The 23,134-nt window shown below is 34.2% G+C and overlaps 5 protein-coding genes and 1 pseudogene across 9 annotated transcripts; 3 read left to right on the top strand and 3 right to left on the bottom strand.

Annotated features, from left to right (window-relative positions):
- Positions 1 to 1,195: 1,195 nt before the first annotated feature.
- AT1G30030 lies at positions 1,196 to 4,207 on the top strand (annotated as a pseudogene; the record flags this gene model as incomplete). Its single annotated transcript has 1 exon — positions 1,196 to 4,207.
- Positions 4,208 to 6,821: 2,614 nt separating this feature from the next.
- GA2OX2 (gibberellin 2-oxidase) lies at positions 6,822 to 9,409 on the top strand. 2 transcript variants are annotated; one of them, NM_102743.3, is made up of 3 exons: positions 6,822 to 7,546; positions 7,753 to 8,095; positions 8,666 to 9,409. In NM_102743.3, exons 1-3 carry the CDS (start codon positions 7,134 to 7,136, stop codon positions 8,933 to 8,935), a joined length of 1,026 nt encoding a protein of 341 aa, NP_174296.1. In that variant the 5' UTR covers positions 6,822 to 7,133; the 3' UTR covers positions 8,936 to 9,409. The 2 variants fall into 2 exon arrangements, with proteins under 2 accessions (NP_174296.1, NP_001031112.1); NM_001036035.2 differs by having other exon boundaries at positions 7,013 to 7,546; positions 7,753 to 9,232.
- A 2,977-nt stretch (positions 9,410 to 12,386) lies between these two features.
- On the top strand, positions 12,387 to 13,959 carry AT1G30050 (tropomyosin). The gene is made up of 2 exons (NM_102744.3): positions 12,387 to 12,727; positions 12,800 to 13,959. Exons 1-2 carry the CDS (start codon positions 12,542 to 12,544, stop codon positions 13,781 to 13,783), a joined length of 1,170 nt encoding a protein of 389 aa, NP_174297.1. The 5' UTR covers positions 12,387 to 12,541; the 3' UTR covers positions 13,784 to 13,959.
- Positions 13,960 to 14,451: 492 nt separating this feature from the next.
- Positions 14,452 to 15,271, bottom strand: AT1G30060 (COP1-interacting protein-like protein; the record flags this gene model as incomplete). Its single annotated transcript, NM_102745.1, has 4 exons — positions 14,452 to 14,621; positions 14,733 to 14,922; positions 15,003 to 15,070; positions 15,169 to 15,271. The coding sequence occupies 4 exons, from the start codon at positions 15,269 to 15,271 to the stop codon at positions 14,452 to 14,454; spliced, it is 531 nt and encodes a 176-aa protein (NP_174298.1).
- A 604-nt stretch (positions 15,272 to 15,875) lies between these two features.
- On the bottom strand, positions 15,876 to 17,601 carry AT1G30070 (SGS domain-containing protein). Of its 2 annotated transcripts, none has more exons than NM_102746.4 (5): positions 17,327 to 17,601; positions 16,860 to 17,015; positions 16,506 to 16,745; positions 16,356 to 16,415; positions 15,876 to 16,260 (listed from the first exon to the last, which is right to left on the bottom strand). In NM_102746.4, exons 1-5 carry the CDS (start codon positions 17,435 to 17,437, stop codon positions 16,159 to 16,161), a joined length of 669 nt encoding a protein of 222 aa, NP_564346.1. In that variant the 5' UTR covers positions 17,438 to 17,601; the 3' UTR covers positions 15,876 to 16,158. The 2 variants fall into 2 exon arrangements, with proteins under 2 accessions (NP_564346.1, NP_001185113.1); NM_001198184.1 differs by having other exon boundaries at positions 15,959 to 16,260; positions 16,356 to 16,436; positions 17,327 to 17,505.
- Positions 17,602 to 20,219: 2,618 nt separating this feature from the next.
- AT1G30080 (Glycosyl hydrolase superfamily protein) lies at positions 20,220 to 22,660 on the bottom strand. 2 transcript variants are annotated; one of them, NM_102747.3, is made up of 4 exons: positions 22,460 to 22,660; positions 22,001 to 22,343; positions 21,105 to 21,828; positions 20,220 to 20,682 (listed from the first exon to the last, which is right to left on the bottom strand). In NM_102747.3, the coding sequence occupies exons 1-4, from the start codon at positions 22,530 to 22,532 to the stop codon at positions 20,596 to 20,598; spliced, it is 1,227 nt and encodes a 408-aa protein (NP_174300.2). In that variant the 5' UTR covers positions 22,533 to 22,660; the 3' UTR covers positions 20,220 to 20,595. The 2 variants fall into 2 exon arrangements, with proteins under 2 accessions (NP_174300.2, NP_001320671.1); NM_001332880.1 differs by having other exon boundaries at positions 20,220 to 21,828.
- Between the last annotated feature and the right edge of the window lie 474 nt (positions 22,661 to 23,134).

The following is a 23,134-nucleotide window of genomic DNA, read 5'->3' on the forward strand; positions in this document are numbered from 1 at the left end:
AAATACTTATGTGATTTGCTTCTACTACGCTCCCCTTCCTCTTAACTATTGATGTTTTTATTATGTGCTGAATAGGTATCCACTATAAATGATAATGTCGTACAAATCTATAATTTCTTTAGCATAAACTATTTATAGTTATAGCGGGGTTCCAATAATGATATATACAAGCAATGTCTTAACATTTATTGCCACAAAAGAATTACATCGACAAACTAACTATACGAACGGCGGCGATGTAATTGGACAATATATAATCATTGTGACCAAAATAAGAACTGATGATTTTTTCTCCGTTCCATCATTGAAAATTCAGAGGAAATATCTGAAGTCAAAAGCAAACTAGATTGGACGACAAGGATTTTTTTTTATTAAAAAACATATGCAAACTGAAGGGAAAAAAGAAAGAGAAACTATGAGGTCTGTGTATATCAACTTCCTCATAATCATCTGATTTGCTACATCTAAGACATGAAAGAATTGATTAGAGGTCATGATCATCGAATAATATATGATTATGGTTCAATTATTCAGCCGTTTTTTTTAATTTGTTCTCTCTTTTTGTCATCACAGCCAACTTAATTTTGTCCGATTCTTTCCCTTCCAAAACAAATGGGTTTCCCTTTAAACTTTTCATAATTTTCTATCAAGACAAATAACAAGAATAAATACCCTCATAAATAACCTTAAATGCCACCAATGATTTGCTACATCAGCTTTATGATAAAGAAAAGTCCAAATAAATATGAAAGAAAATAATTTCTATTACTTTTTGTCAATAAAGAATTTTCTAATAAATTAGTAACTTGGAACAAGAGTTCGAGGACCAGAATACTCTCTTTGGCTTTAGAATCAGCCACGGTATGAAAGAACCAAGCTTGATATGATATTTCTTTCAGAATTATGAATTATGATTTATTTAAAAGTTTTGTTGTATCAGAATTTTTTAAAATTTCTGTCTAATGATGCACTTGGTGTAAAAACAATTTTTTTTTGGAAATTAATTTAATATTATTTTCAAAAAGAAAATTATGATTTATGAGTACGTTAATGACTTTGAGTCTTTGAACTAGCATGTCTTCATGATTTGAATTATAATTGTGTTTATAATTAAAAATCAAACTTTCTTTATACAATTTTTTTTTTTTTTAACTATGCTTTGTTTCATATCCAATATCAAAAATAAGATGCATTTAAAGTAATATAAAAAAAATTGTTAAAGTGACAATTAAGGATGAGGAGGGAATGATTTATCGGGGTGACAAAGAGATAGGGTTCATGCTCAGGAGTTCTTTACAAAGGTTTATGAGAGCAATGGTCGTCCTGTTTCAATCATTGATTTTGCGGATTTCAAACCTACAGTGACAGAGCAAATAAATGACGATCTCACAAAGGACTTCAGTGATTTGGAAATTTATAACGACATTTGTCATATAGGAGATGACAAAGCACCGGGTCCTGATGGTCTAACAGCTCGTTTCTATAAGTTTTGTTGGGAGATAGTTGGTCCGGATGTGATAAAAGAGGTTAAAATTTTTTTCAGGACATCATACATGAAACAATCAATAAATCACACAAATATATGTATGATACCTAAAATTACAAACCCTGAAACATTTTCTGACTATCGCCCCATTGCATTATGTAATGTTCTCTACAAGATTATTTCTAAATGTCTTGTAGAACGACTAAAAGGCCATCTAGATGCAATTGTTTCAGACTCTCAGGCTGCCTTTATCCCGGGAAGGTTAGTTAATGATAACGTCATGATCGCACACGAAATGATGCACTCTCTGAAAACAAGGAAACGAGTCTCTCAATCCTATATGGCGGTTAAGACAGATGTGAGCAAGGCGTATGATAGAGTGGAGTAGAATTTTTTGGAGACAACGATGAGACTATTTGGTTTTAGCGAGACATGGATCAAATGGATAATGGGAGCAGTGAAATCAGTCAACTACTCAGTTTTAGTGAATAGCATACCTCATGGCACAATTCAACCACAACGTGGAATAAGACAAGGAGATCCCTTATCTCCATATCTCTTCATTCTATGTGTTGATATACTAAGCCATCTTATTAAAAACAGAGTAGCGGAAGGGGATATTCGAGGTATCCGAATTGGTAATGGTGTTCCTGGTGTTACTCATCTACAATTTGCGGACGACTCTCTTTTTTTCTGCCAATCTAATGTCCGAAACTGCCAAGCTTTAAAGGATGTCTTTGATGTTTATAAGTACTATTCGGGCCAAAAAATTAATATGTCCAAATCAATGATAACGTTTGGTTCACGAGTACATGGCACCACTCAAAATCGTCTCAAAAACATTCTTGGTATTCAAAGTCATGGTGGAGGTGGAAAATATCTTAGGCTCCCGGAGCAATTTGGGCGGAAAAAACGAGACATGTTCAACTATATCATTGAAAGAGTAAAGAAACGAACATCCAGTTGGAGTGCGAAATATTTATCACCGGCAGGAAAAGAAATTATGTTAAAATCAGTGGCGGTGTATGCAATGTCTTGCTTCAAATTACCATTGAATATCGTTTCGGAGATTGAAGCTCTCTTAATGAATTTTTGGTGGGAAAAGAATGCAAAAAAAAAGGGGAATACCATGGATAGCTTGGAAGAGATTACAATACTCGAAAAAGGAAGGTGGTTTAGGGTTTAGAGATTTGGCTAAATTCAATGATGCTTTACTTGCAAAACAAGTATGGCGGATCATTAACAACCCAAATTCTTTATTTGCCCGAATAATGAAAGCAAGATACTTTAGAGAAGACTATTCTTGACGCTAAAAGGCAGAGATATCAATCTTACGGATGGACTTCTATGCTTGCGGGTTTAGATGTAATTAAAAAAGGAAGCAGATTCATTGTCGGAGATGGCAAAACCATTCGAATCAGTCAAGATAATTTTGTTGCATCGCACCCTCCACGACCTCTTAACGTCGTCACTCCTACGTTGGATACCACGGTGGATACGTTAATCTCAACTCATGGTTCGCATAGGTATTGGAACGTACATCTCATTTCTCAGCTTGTTAATCCCGACGACCACCGTTTTGTTATGAACCATCATCTTTCCAGGACAGTGCATCAAGATAAGCTAGTTTGGAACTACTCTCCTTCTGGGGATTATACAGTTAAGTTCGGGTACTGGTTTCTCTTTAATGACCCAACGAATATTCAAGTTAGACCAGCGGTGCCTTATGGTTCAGTGGAAATTAAGAACAAGCTTTGGAAACTCCCTATTATTCCAAAAATCAAGTACATGCTTTGGCGTACAATTTCAAAAGCATTACCAACACGCTCACGACTTCTCACTCGAGGAATGGACATCGATCCACACTGCCCCAGATGCCCAACTGAAGAAGAGACGATAAACCATGTATTATTTACGTGTCCTTATGCTGCGTCGATTTGGAGCCTATCAAACTTCCCTTGGTTACCGGGTCATACTTTCTCTCAAGACACAGAGGAGAAAATTTCTTTCCTTATCAATTCGTTTTCAAGCAATACTCTTAATACAGAGCAAAGGTTAGCCCCATTTTGGCTCATATGGAGGTTATGGAAAGCACGCAATAATCTTGTGTTTAATAAGTTCAATGAAAGTTGCTCAAGGGTTGTGACACAAACTGAAGCAAAAGTCAATGAATGGTTACAAAATGTGAACCGAAGAGAGGAAGCTTCCGATTTAACACGATCATCGCACAGGGCAAACGTGCGGTGGAAGAAACCGGTGTTTCCTTTAGTAAAGTGCAACTTCAATGCGGGTTTCACGGGTAATAATACTCAGAGAACAGGAGGGTGGATCATACGTGATCATGCGGGATTAGCGAAGGCTTGAGGATCATCAATAGTCCAAAACGTTACCACTGCTTTGGAAGCTGAGACAAAAGCGCTATTAATCGCAATGCAACAAGCATGGGTACGAGGGTATAAGTGTGTTCAATTCGAAGGTGATTGTGAGATCCTTATTAAAGCAATCAATGGTGCAACTTCTAGATGTGAAATAACCAGTCTTCTCCGAAATGTGGATTTTTGGGCATCAAGATTTTCTAATGTGGTTTTCACTTTCACAAATAGACTCTGTAATAATACTGCTCACCTCTTAGCTTCTCCACTTAATTCGTGTTACATGTTTCAATCGAATTCTGGTTATCAGCCACTTTGGCTCAAGAACTCTCTTTGTAAAGATTTACTCATATAAATAAATTCTGTTTGTTGGAAAAAACAAAAAAAATTGTTAAAGTTAATACACTTGCAATTCAAAAATAAAGTGGCAGTAACTAAAATGACTCATCTTCTTTACATATTAAGTTATCTCCCATCTTATTCCCAACTTAGGATTTAGTACTAAATTGTTTCCCCCGAATCATTTGCCGAACTCAAAGAATCCTATATAGTCTAGCCAAAAATATTGAGAAACAATGTAATGCAATCTTCAAAAAGCTTATGATCAGTATTCAGTAGATTAAAGATTCATATGATTGCAATATCAAAATCATATGATTTATACATAGGTAATGTAGCTAAGTTAGGAGGAGGACGGGCATTGGTGATTTATTTTTAATAGAAAGGAGAGTGATGAGAAATTAATTATGTCCTAATGATTGTAAAAGATGGGTGCACCAATTATTTGCGAATGCTGCGAGAACGTGGAAATGAACAGGGTGAGGATAAGGATGTTTCTATTTCTGTATTATTTATTTTTATGAAAAGTAAAATAAAATAAACGTGTAAGAAAGCTGGCCTTGGGCCTCTTTGATGGGTAGGCTTTATTCTTCAACATCACCATCCTCACTCCTACGGTTTCCTTGTGCATAGGGGATTCATTTTTTTTTACTCATTTCTAAAACCATGAAAAAAATAAAGTGGTGCAGATTTATTTGGTGGTCTTTAGACAAGAGATCCAATCATTTTCCTCCATAGATCTCTACTATAAGGTTTTTTTTACCGGTGATTATTAGTTAGGCGTTCAAATTGGCAAAATGTTTTTCAGTGTTTACAAAACTTGAAGAATAATTTAGGTTTCCATTTAAAATTCTTCCAATTATCCAAACAAACCAAAAAGATAAAGAGTACAGAAAGTATTCACAAGATCTTGATTCACAAAATCTCAAGATCTTAATTAGCTTTTTGACCCAAAAATATAATCTTTTTATAGGGTCATTGTGATCCTAAGTATATGATAATTCTTTACATACATATGTGCATAGGGGCCGCGTGGGTTACTTGAACCAACAAATTAGCTCTCTTGTATTTGTATAAACCAAGCAATTTTTAAATTCTAAAATTATATTTTGAAAAGTGAAAGAAGATACACTTTTTACCAACCGAACAAGTCTAACTGAACCAAACCAAAACTTGAAGATGCGTATCCTACATTTGAATATTATATAAGAGAAATTGGTGGAAAATTATACGAAATTTAAATTTATTGTAAGTACTATTATTATTTGGTAATCGGAAGTTCTGATCCATAGGCATCATGTAAATACTACAATAGTTAAATACGACCACATCAAAACCAAATCCTAGGAAACACATGAGGTTATGATTTTAACCACCATACTCTTACTGGTAATAATTCACCACCGAGAAACCGGAGAGAACCTACAACCAGAAAGCACCTACATCGAATTTTGGAAGCAATAAAGATTACATTATGTATCAGAAATAATCGTTAATACATGTAACAATGAATTATTTGTTTCGAGTGCAAGGTTTATTTATCATGATTCACAGTATATCTAAAATAATAATTTTTTTGTTTAGATATATTAAGAGCTCCCTCTGGCAGTTTGATTTAAACCTAGAATTTGTAATTTGTATACTTCTGATTTCAAATTCATCCCTAAAACGGTAAAAATATATATTTCAACCCGAATGTTCAAAATAAAATTATATATGTATATATATTCCCAACCCTACATGCACTTAGATATTATTGAACAAATAAATTAAATAGAGTAAACAAAAGTTAATTACTGCGCGTCGGAGAGAAGCCTTGGCGTCCAAGTCTTACCACCGAAAATATGTCGACTTCCCATTTGCTTTAACTTAATTTGATAATATTATAAATATACTAACATTTTACTGACTCGAATACAATAATAGTGATTCCAGTAAATTATTAACTAATAAAGAATGGCAATGCTTTTTTTTTTTTAAGAATGACAATATTTCATAAGATTGGCAAGATGCAATTGTTTTTTCTATCGTGTGAATCTGAGAATCTCACTCACCGCCCAATCTATAACCCTGTTCAAGTTTAACTATTTCTAGTAGCACGTTAGAAAAGAGCTAAATATAGAAGACTTTATCGATGGGTTTTATCTTCAACAATATCTACGTAGGAATATATTTCCTGTAAAAGCATTTAGTCACGTTCCTTATTATTAATATCTTTTTAATTTCAGTGACCTAAATATTAGATTGTGGGCTTGACAATATCCCTAATACTAAATAGTAGTGTTTTCTCTACATATATTTTGTATTTTCATTTTAACGAAAAAAGAAATTTCATCAAAAGACTATAGCTTTTTCTTACATAAAGCATAACTTTATCTTGTACATTATAATCGTGAAATTGTTGAAACATTTCGAGTCAAGAATTAATTAAGTAAAACTACGACCCGTGATTCTTTTCTTCCTTTGTCGACAATCCATACGCGTGAATACGTGATTAGTCAAATGTAAAATGCAAAAAGAAAAAACATAAAACAGGACCATACCAATACCATATTCTCACTATACCAACTTCGATTTCATAAACCCAAATAAGAAAATAAAAACAAAAACTCCACGCTGTATTTCCATGTGTGCGAGATACAAGAATAGACTCGACATGCAAAATAAAAATAAATATGACCAAATAATCATATAATATCTTAGAATAAATAAATTAAAAAATCATAGTAACCATTTTATAAATTTCGTAACCTTTTCTCCGTCATCCCCCACATACCACTCCCTATAAATGCCAAGCAAAATAGCTTTCCTCGATAGTTCCTAAATCATAACTACAAAAACTTTTCCTTCTTCTTCCTCAACCTTTGCTTCAATCTTCAACAACTTTCTTTTTATAAAGATTTTGCAAGTTAAGTGTAAACCTACAAAAACCAAACATGGTGGTTTTGCCACAGCCAGTCACTTTAGATAACCACATCTCCCTAATCCCCACATACAAACCGGTTCCGGTTCTCACTTCCCATTCAATCCCCGTCGTCAACCTAGCCGATCCGGAAGCGAAAACCCGAATCGTAAAAGCCTGCGAGGAGTTCGGGTTCTTCAAGGTCGTAAACCACGGAGTCCGACCCGAACTCATGACTCGGTTAGAGCAGGAGGCTATTGGCTTCTTCGGCTTGCCTCAGTCTCTTAAAAACCGGGCCGGTCCACCTGAACCGTACGGTTATGGTAATAAACGGATTGGACCAAACGGTGACGTTGGTTGGATTGAGTATCTCCTCCTCAATGCTAATCCTCAGCTCTCCTCTCCTAAAACCTCCGCCGTTTTCCGTCAAACCCCTCAAATTTTCCGGTAATCTCAAAAAACAACGTTACATCACTTATTTTCACTTAAGATACTGTTAAAAACAAATCTTTGTTCTAAATAAATCATCACTCCTTTTCTTTATACATTTCAAGAAACAGAGCACTCTGTTTTGTTTTTTTCATCTTCTAGCTAGTACTACTTTTTTCTTCATTGAAACAATCTGACAGTTGTGAGTAAACAAATATAAACAGTGAGTCGGTGGAGGAGTACATGAAGGAGATTAAGGAAGTGTCGTACAAGGTGTTGGAGATGGTTGCCGAAGAACTAGGGATAGAGCCAAGGGACACTCTGAGTAAAATGCTGAGAGATGAGAAGAGTGACTCGTGCCTGAGACTAAACCATTATCCGGCGGCGGAGGAAGAGGCGGAGAAGATGGTGAAGGTGGGGTTTGGGGAACACACAGACCCACAGATAATCTCAGTGCTAAGATCTAATAACACGGCGGGTCTTCAAATCTGTGTGAAAGATGGAAGTTGGGTCGCTGTCCCTCCTGATCACTCTTCTTTCTTCATTAATGTTGGAGATGCTCTTCAGGTCCCTTTTCCTCTCTTTTTTCTTTTTTTTTATATATATTTAAAAATCTAAAATTAGTTTGATAATTTTATGTATTTAAGATTTGATGTTTGTGTTTGTGACATTCTCTGCGGTTTGTTTGGTTGGTCAAATTCAAAACTAGAAAAACCGTATATACTTTTTTTATCTTAAGATAAAGTTATTAAATTAGGTAAGTGATTTTTTTCTTTGGTTGCTAAATTGGGATATTCAAGAGAGTGACTGAGATCGGTGTGGAGGGTCGACAAAAATTCTCACATGCGATTTCTTCTCGTCTCTTCTCTTTTTCCATTTTTATAAAAAGAGAATGGGTTTTAAAGTTCCTTTTTCTTGTGTGTACGTCTAGAAAATCTATGTAGACACTGAGACTCACGTGACAATTACTATTACACTATGGACATGTACGCAGTACTACTATTCTTTTATAAGTGACATTTCAAAAACAGACCAAAAAAGTATTAGAGAATGTCTTTTATCTTAATTTTGACTCCTACAAGATTTTCAAAGGCTAATAAGACGCATGTATTAACAATATATACCCGGTGATTACAGGTTATGACTAACGGGAGGTTCAAGAGTGTTAAACACAGGGTCTTAGCCGATACAAGGAGATCGAGGATTTCAATGATATATTTCGGCGGACCGCCATTGAGCCAGAAGATCGCACCATTGCCATGCCTTGTCCCTGAGCAAGATGATTGGCTTTACAAAGAATTCACTTGGTCTCAATACAAATCTTCTGCTTACAAGTCTAAGCTTGGTGATTATAGACTTGGTCTCTTTGAGAAACAACCTCTTCTCAATCATAAAACCCTTGTATGAGAGTAGTCATGATGATCTTTATCATCCTTTGTACGATAGAAAGTCATAATCACAAAAAGAAGGAAATGGATAGTGTTTTGGATTAGCTTTTTTATGTTTGGTATGTTTTTCATTAGGTACAAAAGCTTTAGGCTTTGCTTAGAGTTTGACCCAACCAAACCTAACTTTTGTATCTTCTCGTCTTCTTCTTCTTTTTGCCATAATTTGTTTATCTTTCTTGTAACAATTAGCTAGTGTTTATTTTCTCTTTATGTTTCATTTAACAGTTAATTTTTTTACTTTTTTTTGCCATTTCCCTCATCAATTTCTTTTATCTATTATTCTATTACTATCACTTTGGTTATAAAATATAATATATGTAAATATATAGATATGCGTTGTACGTGTTAAAACTAGTGTTACACCAAATTTACGTTCTAATAGAAACAAAAGAAAAGTCTTCCACTTTATGTATGCCCTCATTGTGTCATCATGCAAACAAATAATGATATTTCTCTTTCCTTCTCCTATTGTTATGGACTCTTGGCCGTTAAACATATGGAATTTGAGCTATGTGCTAAACCAGTCTCTTACTATCTCACAATAGCTATATGATGACGCAAGGGTCGAGAAGTATGTAGACCGCAGAAGAAAAACGAAAACTGTTGAATTATCAATGAGACTCCAAATCGAAACCGAACCGTACAATATCATAAAATTCTAATAGTAACAAAAACACATATATGTGGATATACATATTCTTGTTACTATTAAAACCGTACCACATTTTATTTTCAGTTGAATTGCACATCTCCACTATTTTTTATTGTATTATCAAATTGTTAGCGCGTAAATTTGGTTTTAACAATTTTATGGTTAGTATTCGCCGAACCTTAGATAACTAAGACTAAACTCTAAATATATAGAACTAGACCGGACAAAAAAACTCCTATTTAACATCCCTAGTCCTCGGAGTCTTAAGTCCATTAAGACTCGAAAATGATTACGTGGGTATGATGATTTGATACATTGATGAATAACTTAAAGTCGCATCATTAAACTATTTTTTTCTTGAAATTTGTTATTTTAGTTTTATTTGGAACTTGAATATTAAAAACTAACCAAATGTTATTGTGGGAAAGCAGTCTACAAAAGAAGTGGAATAGTTTTCTCCTAAACTACCAATGACATTAAAAAAAAAACAAATATATTTTCATTTTAAAGTAAGTAATGTGAGGGATAGCTGACTGGAGATTATAAGAGTGAACGTTGATTTTTTGAGACATTTTAAAGAGATAGAAAGAAGATTAAGGTTAACAGTTTAAAAAAATAAATATAAACAACGTTTGAAACTTGACAAAACAACAGAAGAAGAAAGAACAAGAGTTGTTTTAAAAATCAAGAAAAAAGCATTGGAGAAAATAAAAGTGGAGACCACAGAGAAAAAGAAGAGACCGGTGCTACGTGCTAGGGTTCTTACAGCTTTTAGAACTGTACGAAACGGAACAGAGAACTGTACAGTTACTGTCGTAATGTCGTTGGTTTATGACTTTTTCATTTATTATTTATATATTTTATTGGTTATCACTTAATAGACTCCGACTCACCAATTTAATACCCATTTTTCACAAATTACACATGTAATACATCCGTAAAAACTCATCAACGTTTAGAAAATTTCGTAGCTAATTTCAACTTTAGTTTATTGTTTAAAGAAGTTTGGGTTGAACAAGTTTTCTAAACCATTGAATAGATAATTTGTTGAATTCACACAAGAATATTGTAACTAACTAGATGGAGCAGTAAATATAGTGTGACAACAGTTTTGGTCGTCTCTTGTCAGACTTTCAGGTAGTGTATATATTAAATATCTAGCGCGACACATTCATATATAGGAGTAGTATTTGTTTTTGTTTTGTTTTTACTTTTATTACTCTAATAGACAATGGTCTTGATATGAGGAAAAGAAAAAAGAAAAAAGACAATAGTTTTAATAGACTCCGACTCACCAACCATAGATAATATAGGTAAATTAGTTACATTATGGTATATTAATTGATATAGTTACATTACTCCAATACCAGACTTTCTCATTTTCAACAAAGTTGTGGTTGTACAATTGGAAGATTGATAGGTCGACTTTTTCGAATATATCCATGATAGTTAGCTGTTGTACTACCATTTGACAACTATAGATGGTCACGAAACTGGATATTTTGTTAAAAAAAAACTGGATATCTTTTAAGTGTTTGGATATCATAAAAACTTGTGTGTGTCCGTAAAAAAAATAAAAATAGTAAAAAAGAATGTTTCAAAATACCAAAAACGAATTATTTCAAACTATACCGATGCTAATTAGAACAATCATAATCTTGATTTATTTTATTAATTTTCTGTAGAAGTTGAGAGATGAGACCTACACTTAATAATAGATAAAATCGTAAATTAATATATTTATTTTTTAACTAGTTTGAATACGTAAAACATTAACTAACCATTTAAAATCGTATCGTTTCAATTAATAGTAACTGCATGGAAATCATACGACACAGTTACTGCTGAGTCGCTGACATATCAGTTTATAGGAATTTGTTGATGATTCGTATCAAATAAGGATGTCGTGTAATTGGCTAAATCAAATCATAAAATTGATTTCTCCACTGAAATATTTATAAAACAGAAATTTTACCCAAATATTCCATGTGAAATTATTTTCATTAAATGGAAAAGAGCACGATGTGACTCAATGCGGCTTTTTAGTGCATCTACGGGTCCAAAGCCAGCTCATGTTGGGCCCTTTTGTATGTAAGTTTGCATTTTTTTCAATATAGATAAGGAAATAACTACGCTAAAAATAATTTTTTTTTACAAAAGAAGATATGGAAAGAGTGGCATTCCTTATATAATATGTACGAAATTGTTTATATGTTTTTGAATTGTGATTGTCACGTACAAATGATGGTCATATAAAAATAAATTAAAAACTAAATCTCTTTAATTAAAGTAAATTATTGCATTCGAAAACTTCAAATTCAAGTCTAAACTGGCCAACCTATACCCTAAGCAACCACTCCTCGAGTCAAATGGAAAAAGGTTAGATTGAAGCTTTTTGACATTCTTGCGTAATGTTTTTCCATTTTATCGAAACCTTTTGACATTCTTTGCATAGAAAGCTACGAACTTTCTGAGTTTAAAATACTTCTCCCAGATCAATCTTCTTGTGGGTTCCAAGTCATCATCTCTTGAATTTGCAACCCATATAGTCTTAAATTTATAGTGCTTTTAAGTTTTTAAATAAATTCTAGACTATCAAAGTCAAAAGTTTTGAACAAAATATTTTAATTATAAACCAAAATTACATTGATTCTTCTGGCACATTCAGTCTTGGTGAGCCGTTGGCCCATTATTATTATAGCCCATTAAACAGCCCAATTACATACACATTTAGGAGTCAAGTCAACCCATTTACTTAGAAGGTTGATGGTTTTCTTTTCTGATTAATATATCAACTTATTAAAGAACGTGAATTACGTAAAACCAGAGGATCATAGATTGTAGAATTTGTGATAAACAAATTTCTTAATATCAACAAAAACAAAAGCCAGAGAAAGAATCAAAAGAACAAAAATGGCGTATCGGAGAAGACAAGGGATCACAAGAGCTTCAACATTCAAAGAAGACATCTATCATCAACCACCAGATCCCGATCACGGTGATCTCAAAGGTCACTCCAATGGCGGATCCTTCAGATCTTCTCAATCTTTCTCTTCTCATTCCTCCCTTGCCGCTCAAGCAATCCGTGCCTCCTCTCAGGTCTGATCTCTCTTTTTCTCTCTTCATAAGATTACTTTCCCTGCAAGAAACCTAAAATTCAACCAATCTCAGGCTCAAGGATTCACCGCTTACGAGGATAAGAGCGAGAGTCGTGGATTCTGGGGAATCTTAGCTCAGAAAGCTAAATCAATCCTTGAAGACGAAGAAGAGCAACAACAACAACAACAACAACAAAACGACGTCATTTTCGAGCCCTCGAATCCAACCATACGCAAAAGCATAGACAAGATCACAACGTCTCTGAATCATATCGGAGATAGTTTCGAGAAAGCGTTCGAGGAAGGTCGTACGATCGTAGCTTCACAAATCAGACGAAAAGGATCTGATCTAATCGATTCAGACAACAACAATTATCACCAATCCTCTGGATCAAGCAGTCCATGGCAACCACTAACACAACCAAACCCACGTGAGTCTCAACTCAAAGCGTCACGTGATGTAGCCATGGCTACAGCAGCTAAAGCCAAGCTTCTCCTCCGTGAATTGAAAACGGTTAAAGCCGATTTAGCTTTCGCTAAAGAACGTTGTTCTCAATTGGAAGAAGAAAACAAACGGTTAAGAGATAACCGGGATAAAGGTAACAACAATCCAGCTGATGATGACCTAATTAGGCTTCAGCTAGAGACATTGCTTGCAGAGAAAGCGAGATTAGCACACGAAAACTCTATTTACGCTAGAGAAAACCGATTCTTGAGAGAAATCGTCGAATATCATCAGTTAACAATGCAAGATGTTGTTTATATCGATGAAGGTATTGAAGAAGTTGCTGAAGTGAATCCTTCTATCACTAGAACGCTTTCTATGGCTTCGTATTCGGCTTCTGAATTGCCTTCGATCTCGCCTTCGCCTTCTTCCCCTGCTTCGCCTTCTCGGCTTTCGGTTTCTACAGACATTTATCCGATTTTGGTTCAGCAGAGTTCGACTAACGATATTACGGTTGAGAGTCCTAAACCGGTTCGACCACCTTCTTTGGGATACACAGATGATGGTAAGAGACCATCATCACAGCTACCATCGTCACAGCTCTCTGTTTAGAATTGATGACTTTTACTATCACTTTGATTATGTCTGTTTCGAAATTTTTGTTGTTAATTTTTGATCTTGATTAATAACTTGACTTCACCTTTGGCGTAATCTACTTGTAATAGTGGTTTGATTGATGAACATTTTTGCCTCTACCTTCTTCATGTTAATCGTTTTATTGACTTTTTCTTTTGTTTGGAACTTTGGAATTGAAAATGTTGTAAATTAGTTTTTGGTACTAGGAAATGAGGTGACTTATGCTCGAACTTTGAGGCGTAACAAACTCTATTTGTATCAACTTACAAGTAACCACGTCTAACGTTTTTTAAATTTGTTAAATCGGTCAACTATTAGTATACGGGCCTGGTGCAGGCTGTTTAGCCCATCTCAATGCGTGCCGGGCCCAGCTATCTCAAAGGCTATGATGCCAAAATGTGAAACACAATCCCGTGAGCTGAACCATCTCAGAGCAAGCAAGGTTTGAGCATATATGCAATTCTTATGACTTATGACCAAATAATATCCAAAACAGCAAATGCAACATTCGACTAAACTAAAAAAATAGATGTTATGCTTTTTGCTAAGTTCTTTCACAGATAGAGTGACTAGAACATAACAAAAGCATACTTGCTCCGTTACAAAAGGCGGACTAGTGAACGGTTATACTGATCACAGGAGCTTCATTGTCCTTTTAAAGGATCTGCTGCTTTGCCTGACCTAGCATCCGTCCACGCTTTGGCTATTGTCTTCTTCATTTCTTCATCTCCATCTACAGGTTCCTCTTGATCTGCATCACAAATTTGCTGATTCTCTCCCATCCTAGTGACATTTCCCTCACCACTTTCAAGGCCTTAAGATAAACAGATATAACAACACAACGGTAAATCAACTGATACTCTTCAATAACATCGGCAGATCTGCTATATACTATTCAATAACAGAGAAAAAAAACAGAGGTTACCTTTTGCTTTTGATGAGGAGGGTTTCTTTCTACTTTTGTTGTCACTTTCTGATTTACTTTTTCTCATTTCCTTCTCCTCGACACGTACGAGGTGGACAGATAGAAACCAGTCCTTGTTACTGAGGCCTTGAAGAGCGGTTTTCAAAATCATACAATCCGACAAGTGATAATCATTACCACCCAAGTTAACCTACCAACCAAAAACCAGTACTCCTTCCTTAAGTTGTTGTTTCCAAAACAAAAACGTTTTGTTAGAGAAAGTGTTGTTACCTTCAAGGCAGAAATAGTGATGTTGCCAACACTTGGGAAACACTGTTCATGTTCTTTGCAGATTTTGTCTGTATAATAAACAAACAACAATAAACATTAGCTGTTACGTTTAGTTACTACAAAAAGTTACCAAAGTACAAAAAAGGAGGAGATTATGAAGAGTCACCTTTGAAAGCAGATACACTATCATCACTGTCAAGGAGAAGCCCCATACGAGTATCAATACTAGTCTTCACAAAGACGCATTGAGATTCGTTGATTCGGGACATAGCTTGAAGAAATAGGGATTTGAAGAAGTGTAGAGGAAATGAGACTTGCCTCTCCGATTGAGATTGATTTATTTATAAGCGAGTTTCTTTCTTAGAGAAGAAATATGAAAAGTCATTTTCATTGGGAAACCAAAACACTTAATTAGGAAAACTGAACATATTCAATAGTATCATTCTCTCTTTACCTCATCCTTTCGTCTTCTCTCTTTTTGAGTTTAAATGCAGTGCAGTTAGAATTTCTTGCTATAAGAGTTATCCAATGAATCTCCACGAGGACTCATCGCACAACCTTTTACGATTCTTTTCATCGGTAAATCTCTAAGAATATATCTCATATACTATATGTTTTTTTATTAAAAAAACTCATATATATTATATTTACGTTAGTTTCTCACACCATATCAATTATATCTTTTGTTAGTTATAAAATTTGAGCTTTACTCAAAATATTCTAGGAGAGATGTCAAGTTTTATAAAGTTGAAATTAATTTGTTTTTGTTGTTATGTGTAGCTATTTTCGAATTAAATAGTCTGTAGTATAGATAAACACTATGTCGTGATCGTATATATATTGTTGATGCAACAAAGAAAGAAACACATCAAATGTTCTAAATGGCTGGATTCTAACTCTAATCACTTCAAAATTTGTGATGAATTAAAAATTTGCACAAAAACAAAAGAAAAAGTGATGAATTTTAAAATTAATTAATGATTTAAAAGACTTCTAAAGTCAATGCAAGTGCGCCAACATTTGACTAAACTCAAAAAATATATGTTTTGGTTTTTGTCAAGTTCTTTCATAGATAGAGTCACTAGAACATAATAGAAGCATACTTGCTCGGTTACAAAAGACGGACTAGTGATTGATTATACTGATCACATGAGCTTCATAGTCCTTTTAAAGGATCTGCTGCTTTGCCTGACCTAGCATCTGTCCAGGCTTTAGCTATTGTCTTCTTCATTTCTTCATCTCCATCCTCATACAAGTTCTGCAGTGTCAAGACAAAAGAAAAGACACCATAAGCAACCAATGCGAAATGCACTAACATGTTTCTCAGACTCAAGAATTAAGAGATCCTTTTACCTTCATCATCCCCATAATTCCAGCCATTGGGTCTTTCTCTTTCTCCAAACTCGGTTTAATCTGAACAAACAACAAACAGTACTTGATCATTAGCTATAAGTTCACCAGACAAAAGCTAAAGCATGGTGTTCTTGAGTTTTAGTTTTTTACCTTGTCTTCTTTGTGGTGAATGTCAAGCCAGTTTCCTCTGGAAGACTTGACCATAGTGATAACTATCCTCTTAGGCTTTACAAGCACTTTACATTTCTCAGGCATAATCTCCTTACACAACTTCGGGATGGCACATCGGTAATTTTTTCCTTGTACATCATGGATCTTGATGTCTAAAGACATTGGCTTGAACTCAGCTTGAACCTTGTCCTCATCAACACCTTCCAAGGATATGTACATCTGATAAACAAAAAAATAATGCATCAATAAGAAAACACCATTACATAACCACACGCAAGCATATGGTTATTAACATAATTGAGTATTGATTGAGGAAAACTCTGAATGGTTTACCTTGACTTTGTCATTGTCTTGATCCCAGCTGAATGTTCCGAGAGTTACATAGTTCAATGCCGAAGAAGAAACCGGCTTACCCGAAGAAGAAACCGGTGCAGGAACTGTAACTGGTACCTTTGGTTTCGCATTTGAACTGACTGCAGAGTCTCTCAGCTACAGCAAGAAGATTCATGCTAATTAAAAATCAAAAGTAGTCCTTTTTAACCTCAATCCAAGAGATAAGTTTATAATAATTTCAGTCACAGAACTCAAAGTTATCATTTTTTTGCCTTATAATCATCCAATGAAGACTAAATCAAAGCTCCAGAAACTGAGACACACACACAAACATACACAGAACGAAATAGTTCTTCTGGAAACTAAAAACTAATGTTCCATTTCAGATAAGAGCAACTACTACTTATAGCCTAACCATTGTAAGGAAACGATTATGGCGAGAAAAGGGTAAAAGGGGGATTTGGTACCTTCTCCAAGTTTGAAATCTCGGAATTGATGAGATTGAGAACACGAGGTCTCTTGGCGATGTTCTGGAGTTGCCTGAGTTCTTCCAAATCAAGCCCAACTTCTTCCGCCATGGATATAATCTTAGAGCAGCCTTTTTTCAGAGAAAACGAAACGTAGAATCTGGACAGACGAAGGTTGCGAAATTGTGTTTATATTACAAGCACAAAGCGAAGGGAACGAGAGAGTCTTGTGGAAACTAGAAAGTACTAGAAGACCTCATATTGAGCTTTTTGATGCTTTAGCTTCTTGGGCTTTCTTCTTTCATACAGAGCCAAGCCCATTTAGTAAAACATTTGGTTATCAAACAATTTTTTTATTTTCAGCAGAAACTTTCACTCTATATTAAAGTTACTGGAAAATAATCTAAAACTTTGGTCCTACATATTTTTCTGTCCACTTAATTATGTACTCTAAAAAAAAGGGAAAAATTATCAGTCACATCTTTAAATTGATATTCTATAGGAAAATAAATTTTATTCTAGATTCTACTATTTTATTTTACGAAGCAATAAAAAAAAAGTTTTAGATTCTATTATTTTTTTCCATTTAAAAGGATCTTCGAGTTACGTCCTACTTTACCAAAATATAAAGCAATTTTCTCATTTTTATATGCTTAAGTATAACTTTGGATAAATGTGGATAGTGATAATCAACAATTTCAACTCATTCCTCGAGCCCCGAAAAAAAGGAGAGACAATTGTCGCCATTTTTGGCTTGATGCCCGATAAAGAGGGAGATAAAAACACAATTGCCGGACTAGAAAATCAAAACGTGTTTCAGTTATCATCCACATTTACTAGATTTAGCTTTGTTGCAAGTAGAAGATTCAGTGTTATATATATATATATATGAATTAGAAATCTAACGATTTTTATTCTTGCATTATAAAGTCATGATAATTGATATTATATCTGAGCCAAAGGTATCCATGTGCTAACATGGAGTTGAGTTTGATTGACATCTTTGTATAACTAACATGACCTTAACTTGTCTCTCTTACGAATAATTCATTCAATCATGTATACATCAACAAAAATTCTCACTTTTCTCTTTTGATATATTAATTATAGTTAATGAAATTCTTTTGAATTGGACGTTACCAAATGCACATATCTGGCGTGACTTAGTAAGTAATCACAATATCAGTGATTCAGTATGAAGAAAAATGAGACAAAATAAACTGAGCACTCTCTTTTTCATATGATGGTGTGGTCTAAATAATTATTGATTGGGGGGAGGGGGAACGTTAAGTTAATTTTCATCTGTAGAAAAGAGTCAACTGAGTTATATGGTGTCAAGTAGAATGATTCTAGTATTAGCCATTAAAACTCTATGTACATAAAAGAAAAAACTTCGATTTCATAATGAGCTCTAAATCCAAACAAAAGTAACAAAACAAATTCAGATCCAAATGGTGGCGTTATTTAAATGTAACATCCAAAACGTTACTTTTTAAGAAACTTTTTTTTATGATACTGTAAATAAAATTGATGTTCGAATACTCCTAATTATTTTTAATGAATGTTAAACTTACTTATCAAAAAGCCGTTGTTATATCAAGCGCATTGTTATCGGATGAGAGTTTGAGTTTTATGAATTTTACAACTTAAATGCAAGAAGAAAACCATAATTTTACAAAATCCTCGTATTTTTTTGTTCCCTGAATTTTGAAGAAGATCGACTTACTCCTAAATTCTAATGAGTATAACATTAAAAATGTAATCGAGTGAGTATTACTTTAGATATGAACAATACTATCATTTATTTAGCATTCTATATATATATGAACAGTGTAATCTTTCGTCGCTAAATTTACTGGAGCTATATACAAAGATTGTTATTGGAGATTTCCAGATTGAAGCTCAATATAGCTTGTGGCATTTTTAAGTTAAACCGTGATGGATTATACAAAACCAGAAAGGTGTAAGAAAAGCGATGAAGATATTTATTATAGTGTAAACATGTTGTATTAAACAAATAAGTAACAATTGAATCCAGAGAAAAAAGTAGAAAAATAGAAAATTTATAAAAAGAGAGAAAGCTCCTTTGAAAAGGGACGGCCAATGACTATTGTCAAAATGCTGACGACTTAAAACATGGTCGTGGAATAAAGTTGGAACCGTCCATATCAATTTATATGCTTCCTCCTAATAAATAAACTTTAGTTTTGTTTTGATAATTTTTAACTTCTTCTTTCTCTCCCGTTAGAAAAATGGAGCATTCCTCTTTTACATCAATTGGTGAATTAATGAGTATCCACCACACATATGACATATACACATATTCATACATGTAAGATGTGTCATGTATGCATGTATGAGTAGTGTCATGTGTGTGCACGTACGAAGCCATACCACATATACATGCAGATATAATGCATGCATGTGTAAGAGCAGACAATATATTAAAATATCGAATGTTGACGGTGAGATGGAAAAGGAAGGTATCGTATGTCTAAGGTTTATGGATTCCACGTCCAAAAGATAAAAGGTAAAAGATAAAAGAGCCTTCACCTTCGGTGTGACCAATCAATAAATTTCTATATAAAATATATGATATCATCTTTCTTTTTTTCTGTTTCTGTTAAACGATATCTGATGATAACATTATATATCATGTACTTTAAAGTAATATTTGGAGCGTTGAAAATGACAATATTTTCTGCTTAGTAATAATTATTATTATATTCTATGCTTCTCGTAAAAGTAGTACTATATGGGGTCTTCTTTATATCTAGAGTAATTTCTTTAGCTTTCTGAAATATGATTCATATGTAGTACATAATGTGAAATCAAACATTTTAAATGAAATTATGCAATGAATGTGGTTACTAAAATGCCTCAAATGAAATTGTATCCTTTGGATTTAAACAATAAACACGATCGTTCTTATATGATTCATGAATCATTATTGTATACGAATCATTATTGTATACCTTATCAGTTGATGATTAATTTTAGTCACTTTTTATTTAGACAACGAAAGTAATTAACACGTTAGTAAGACAAATACAAATAAAGTTCTATAATATGAATCGTCAGTTTTTTATACATAGGATTCGCTTTGCAGTACTGCATTCCCTTCTCAATTTTTCTGAGTGTTTTTTTCCCCTTTTAAAGAATCATCTGAGACACTTTCGAGAATAATTTAATTCTTCTCGTTGAAAAATTGGACCGCATTAGTGGACTCTCTATTTACACTTAGAAGCTCTCTCAATTTGTTTTTGCTTCTAGTACGATCTTCTAATTAGCATGTGAATGGCCAACAAATAAACGCATGTCCAATACATCAACCGTTGCTTTCCCTTCTTTAAAGCCTGTTTAAATTAAAATATCATAATAAGCAATAATTAAGACCGCAAATTTTTAATTAACTAATATGTATCTAAAAATCAGATGGTGAGGATAATCATAAATATCATGTACTAATCATATCGCTCCAAAAAAAATGTATACTTTATCGCTATTAATCAAGAAATATGTTAAAATAAATATGTTTGGTAAGAATATGTTCTAGAAAAGCCGAACTTTTCAAGTATAAAACGTCACAATTAGAAGAAAGAAACGTCACAATTCTCTTCTTTTTTAGACAACAGGTCAGAATTTGTTTTAAAAATGTTTCTCAATCAAAGCTTTTTTCAAGGGATTTAATGTGCTATATAAAGATTAAAAAGAAAGAAATATGGAAGTAAGAGATCTAGTAGAAACAGAGCAAGTAAAGTTAAATGTTGATACATACCGTGGAGGCAGAGGAAGTGAGGGAAATAATAGAAGTTGAAGAAGTAGTTGATGTTGATGTTAATGATGACGACGATAATAAACCTACATTGTAAGTCATGGTCTCATCAGGCTGATACAATCCATAATTCCTCTCAGAGGTTGGTCCTGGTTTAAGGTCTTCATTGAAAAGAGCAAATAGATAAACATCAAAACTCAAGTTTGGTCTCAATGGCGTTCCTTCATTTTGAAGTTGTCTCCTTAGAATATTTTTGTTATAAACGGCTGCGTTGGCCACAGTGGCTCCAACCTCATCTCCATCGCCTTTAGACGGCCATCCAGTCTCCGAGACCCCAACTTCGATGTCTTTGAAGCCAAGCCTCGCCATGGCAAAGATCACAGCGTCTACTTGAGCGTAGAGCATGTTGTCATAGCGGTACTTGGTATAGGGGTCAACCATTCCAGGGTTAGGGTTGAAGAGGACGTAGTCTAATGGGATCTTTGTTGGGGAATCCTTGTAAGCGAAGTAAGGGTAAGCGTTGATCCAGAAGGGGGAATTCGTGTTACGCAAGAAACCTAGTAGCTGTGTCATTACGCCAGCTACTTCCGGCCTAAAACATCCGGCGGATGGAGGGTAAGATTCTTGAAGGACGGATAGTGAGTTCGGAGTCGATACTTGAATGTACTTGTCTAGTCCGGTTTGGACCAAAGCCCCATGAATGCTCATCATTGCAGGCATAAGATACCTGCGAATCATAGCAATAACGAGGTTGAATACTTTCTTCTTTTTTTGAACTAGAGGATCTCAGGATGATACCCACATGACTACCATGATTTGGTTAGTAGGGCATATTTGTAATGGACCAAGATTTGAAAAGGATAACAATTTATAGGAATGAGGGGATGTATGTAACAAACCCTATAAGGCTTGAGTCATCGTCAGTGTATAGTTCGTTGCCGACGGCGATACCACCGATCTTGGTGGCCGGAAAGTAGGGTTTGATACGGGTAGTGACCCATTGGAGAGCTTGTTGAGGGTCTACTAAGCTGGGAAGCATTTCATTTTCGACGGTGACAAAGAGCTCGATATTGGAATTGGCAAATGAGGTTAACACTCGAGGGTTTGTGTCATAGATTCTTGTCTTATTGATATGGAGTGAACTCAAGAGTTGTAGAACTTTGTCCGGTGGAGGAAGATTGTCGCCGACTTGACCATAGTTGATGCCAAGAGAGGAGACCCTTTGAAACAACAATCCATGTTCTGTGAAAAAAATGTAAGAGAAATTTAAATAATTAAAGTGTAATGACAAACTGAAATTGAGATAATGAATTTTGTTTGTTGGTAGACAGAAATAAGCAATTATTCAAAAACGATACCTAAGAAAGTCAAGGAAAATAGAAGAAGAACGATAGAGTTGGTCATGGCAATTCTGCTAAACATGTTAGACATGGAGAAGAGAGAAAGAGGGAGATAAAGACTGAGGGAGAAAGTGCTTGTAAGAGAATCAATGCAATGAAATGTGGGGATAGATATAGAGATGAAGAATTGAGAAATGGGACCAAGTAGGCGACGAATAATTATTAATTTATAATTTAGAGATAATACTTTACTTTGCCTGCCTTTGTTTTATGGTGAGACATAGGGTTTCTACAATAAAAGTGACAATATGATTAATTCCAAAAATAATTCAATAAGTTATTTAAATTTATACTCGTTAGTTTTGTAATGGGAGTAGGTTTGGCAATAGGTTTATCTTATGGAAGTCTATTGTAAAAATAGATAGTGTTTGCCAAAAACATTCTTTGTGAGGCAACATGGGTTTCATAAAACATTTTGGACCCAAGAAGAAAAAAATATGACATCTTAGATTGTCTCTTTCCAACACATTGCCAACTATGTCAGTCCAAAAAAAAAAAAAAATGAAAAAGTGGCCTAAAAGAAGACACTTTCTTCAGACAAAGGCAAAGGTGGGAAAAATTGAATTGCCCACTATAATAGGTTTTTAATCTTAACAATATGTCTATTAAACACAAAGAAAAAAAAAACATTAT

Source organism: Arabidopsis thaliana (genome assembly GCF_000001735.4).
Source record: "Arabidopsis thaliana chromosome 1 sequence".
NCBI lineage: Eukaryota > Viridiplantae > Streptophyta > Magnoliopsida > Brassicales > Brassicaceae > Arabidopsis > Arabidopsis thaliana.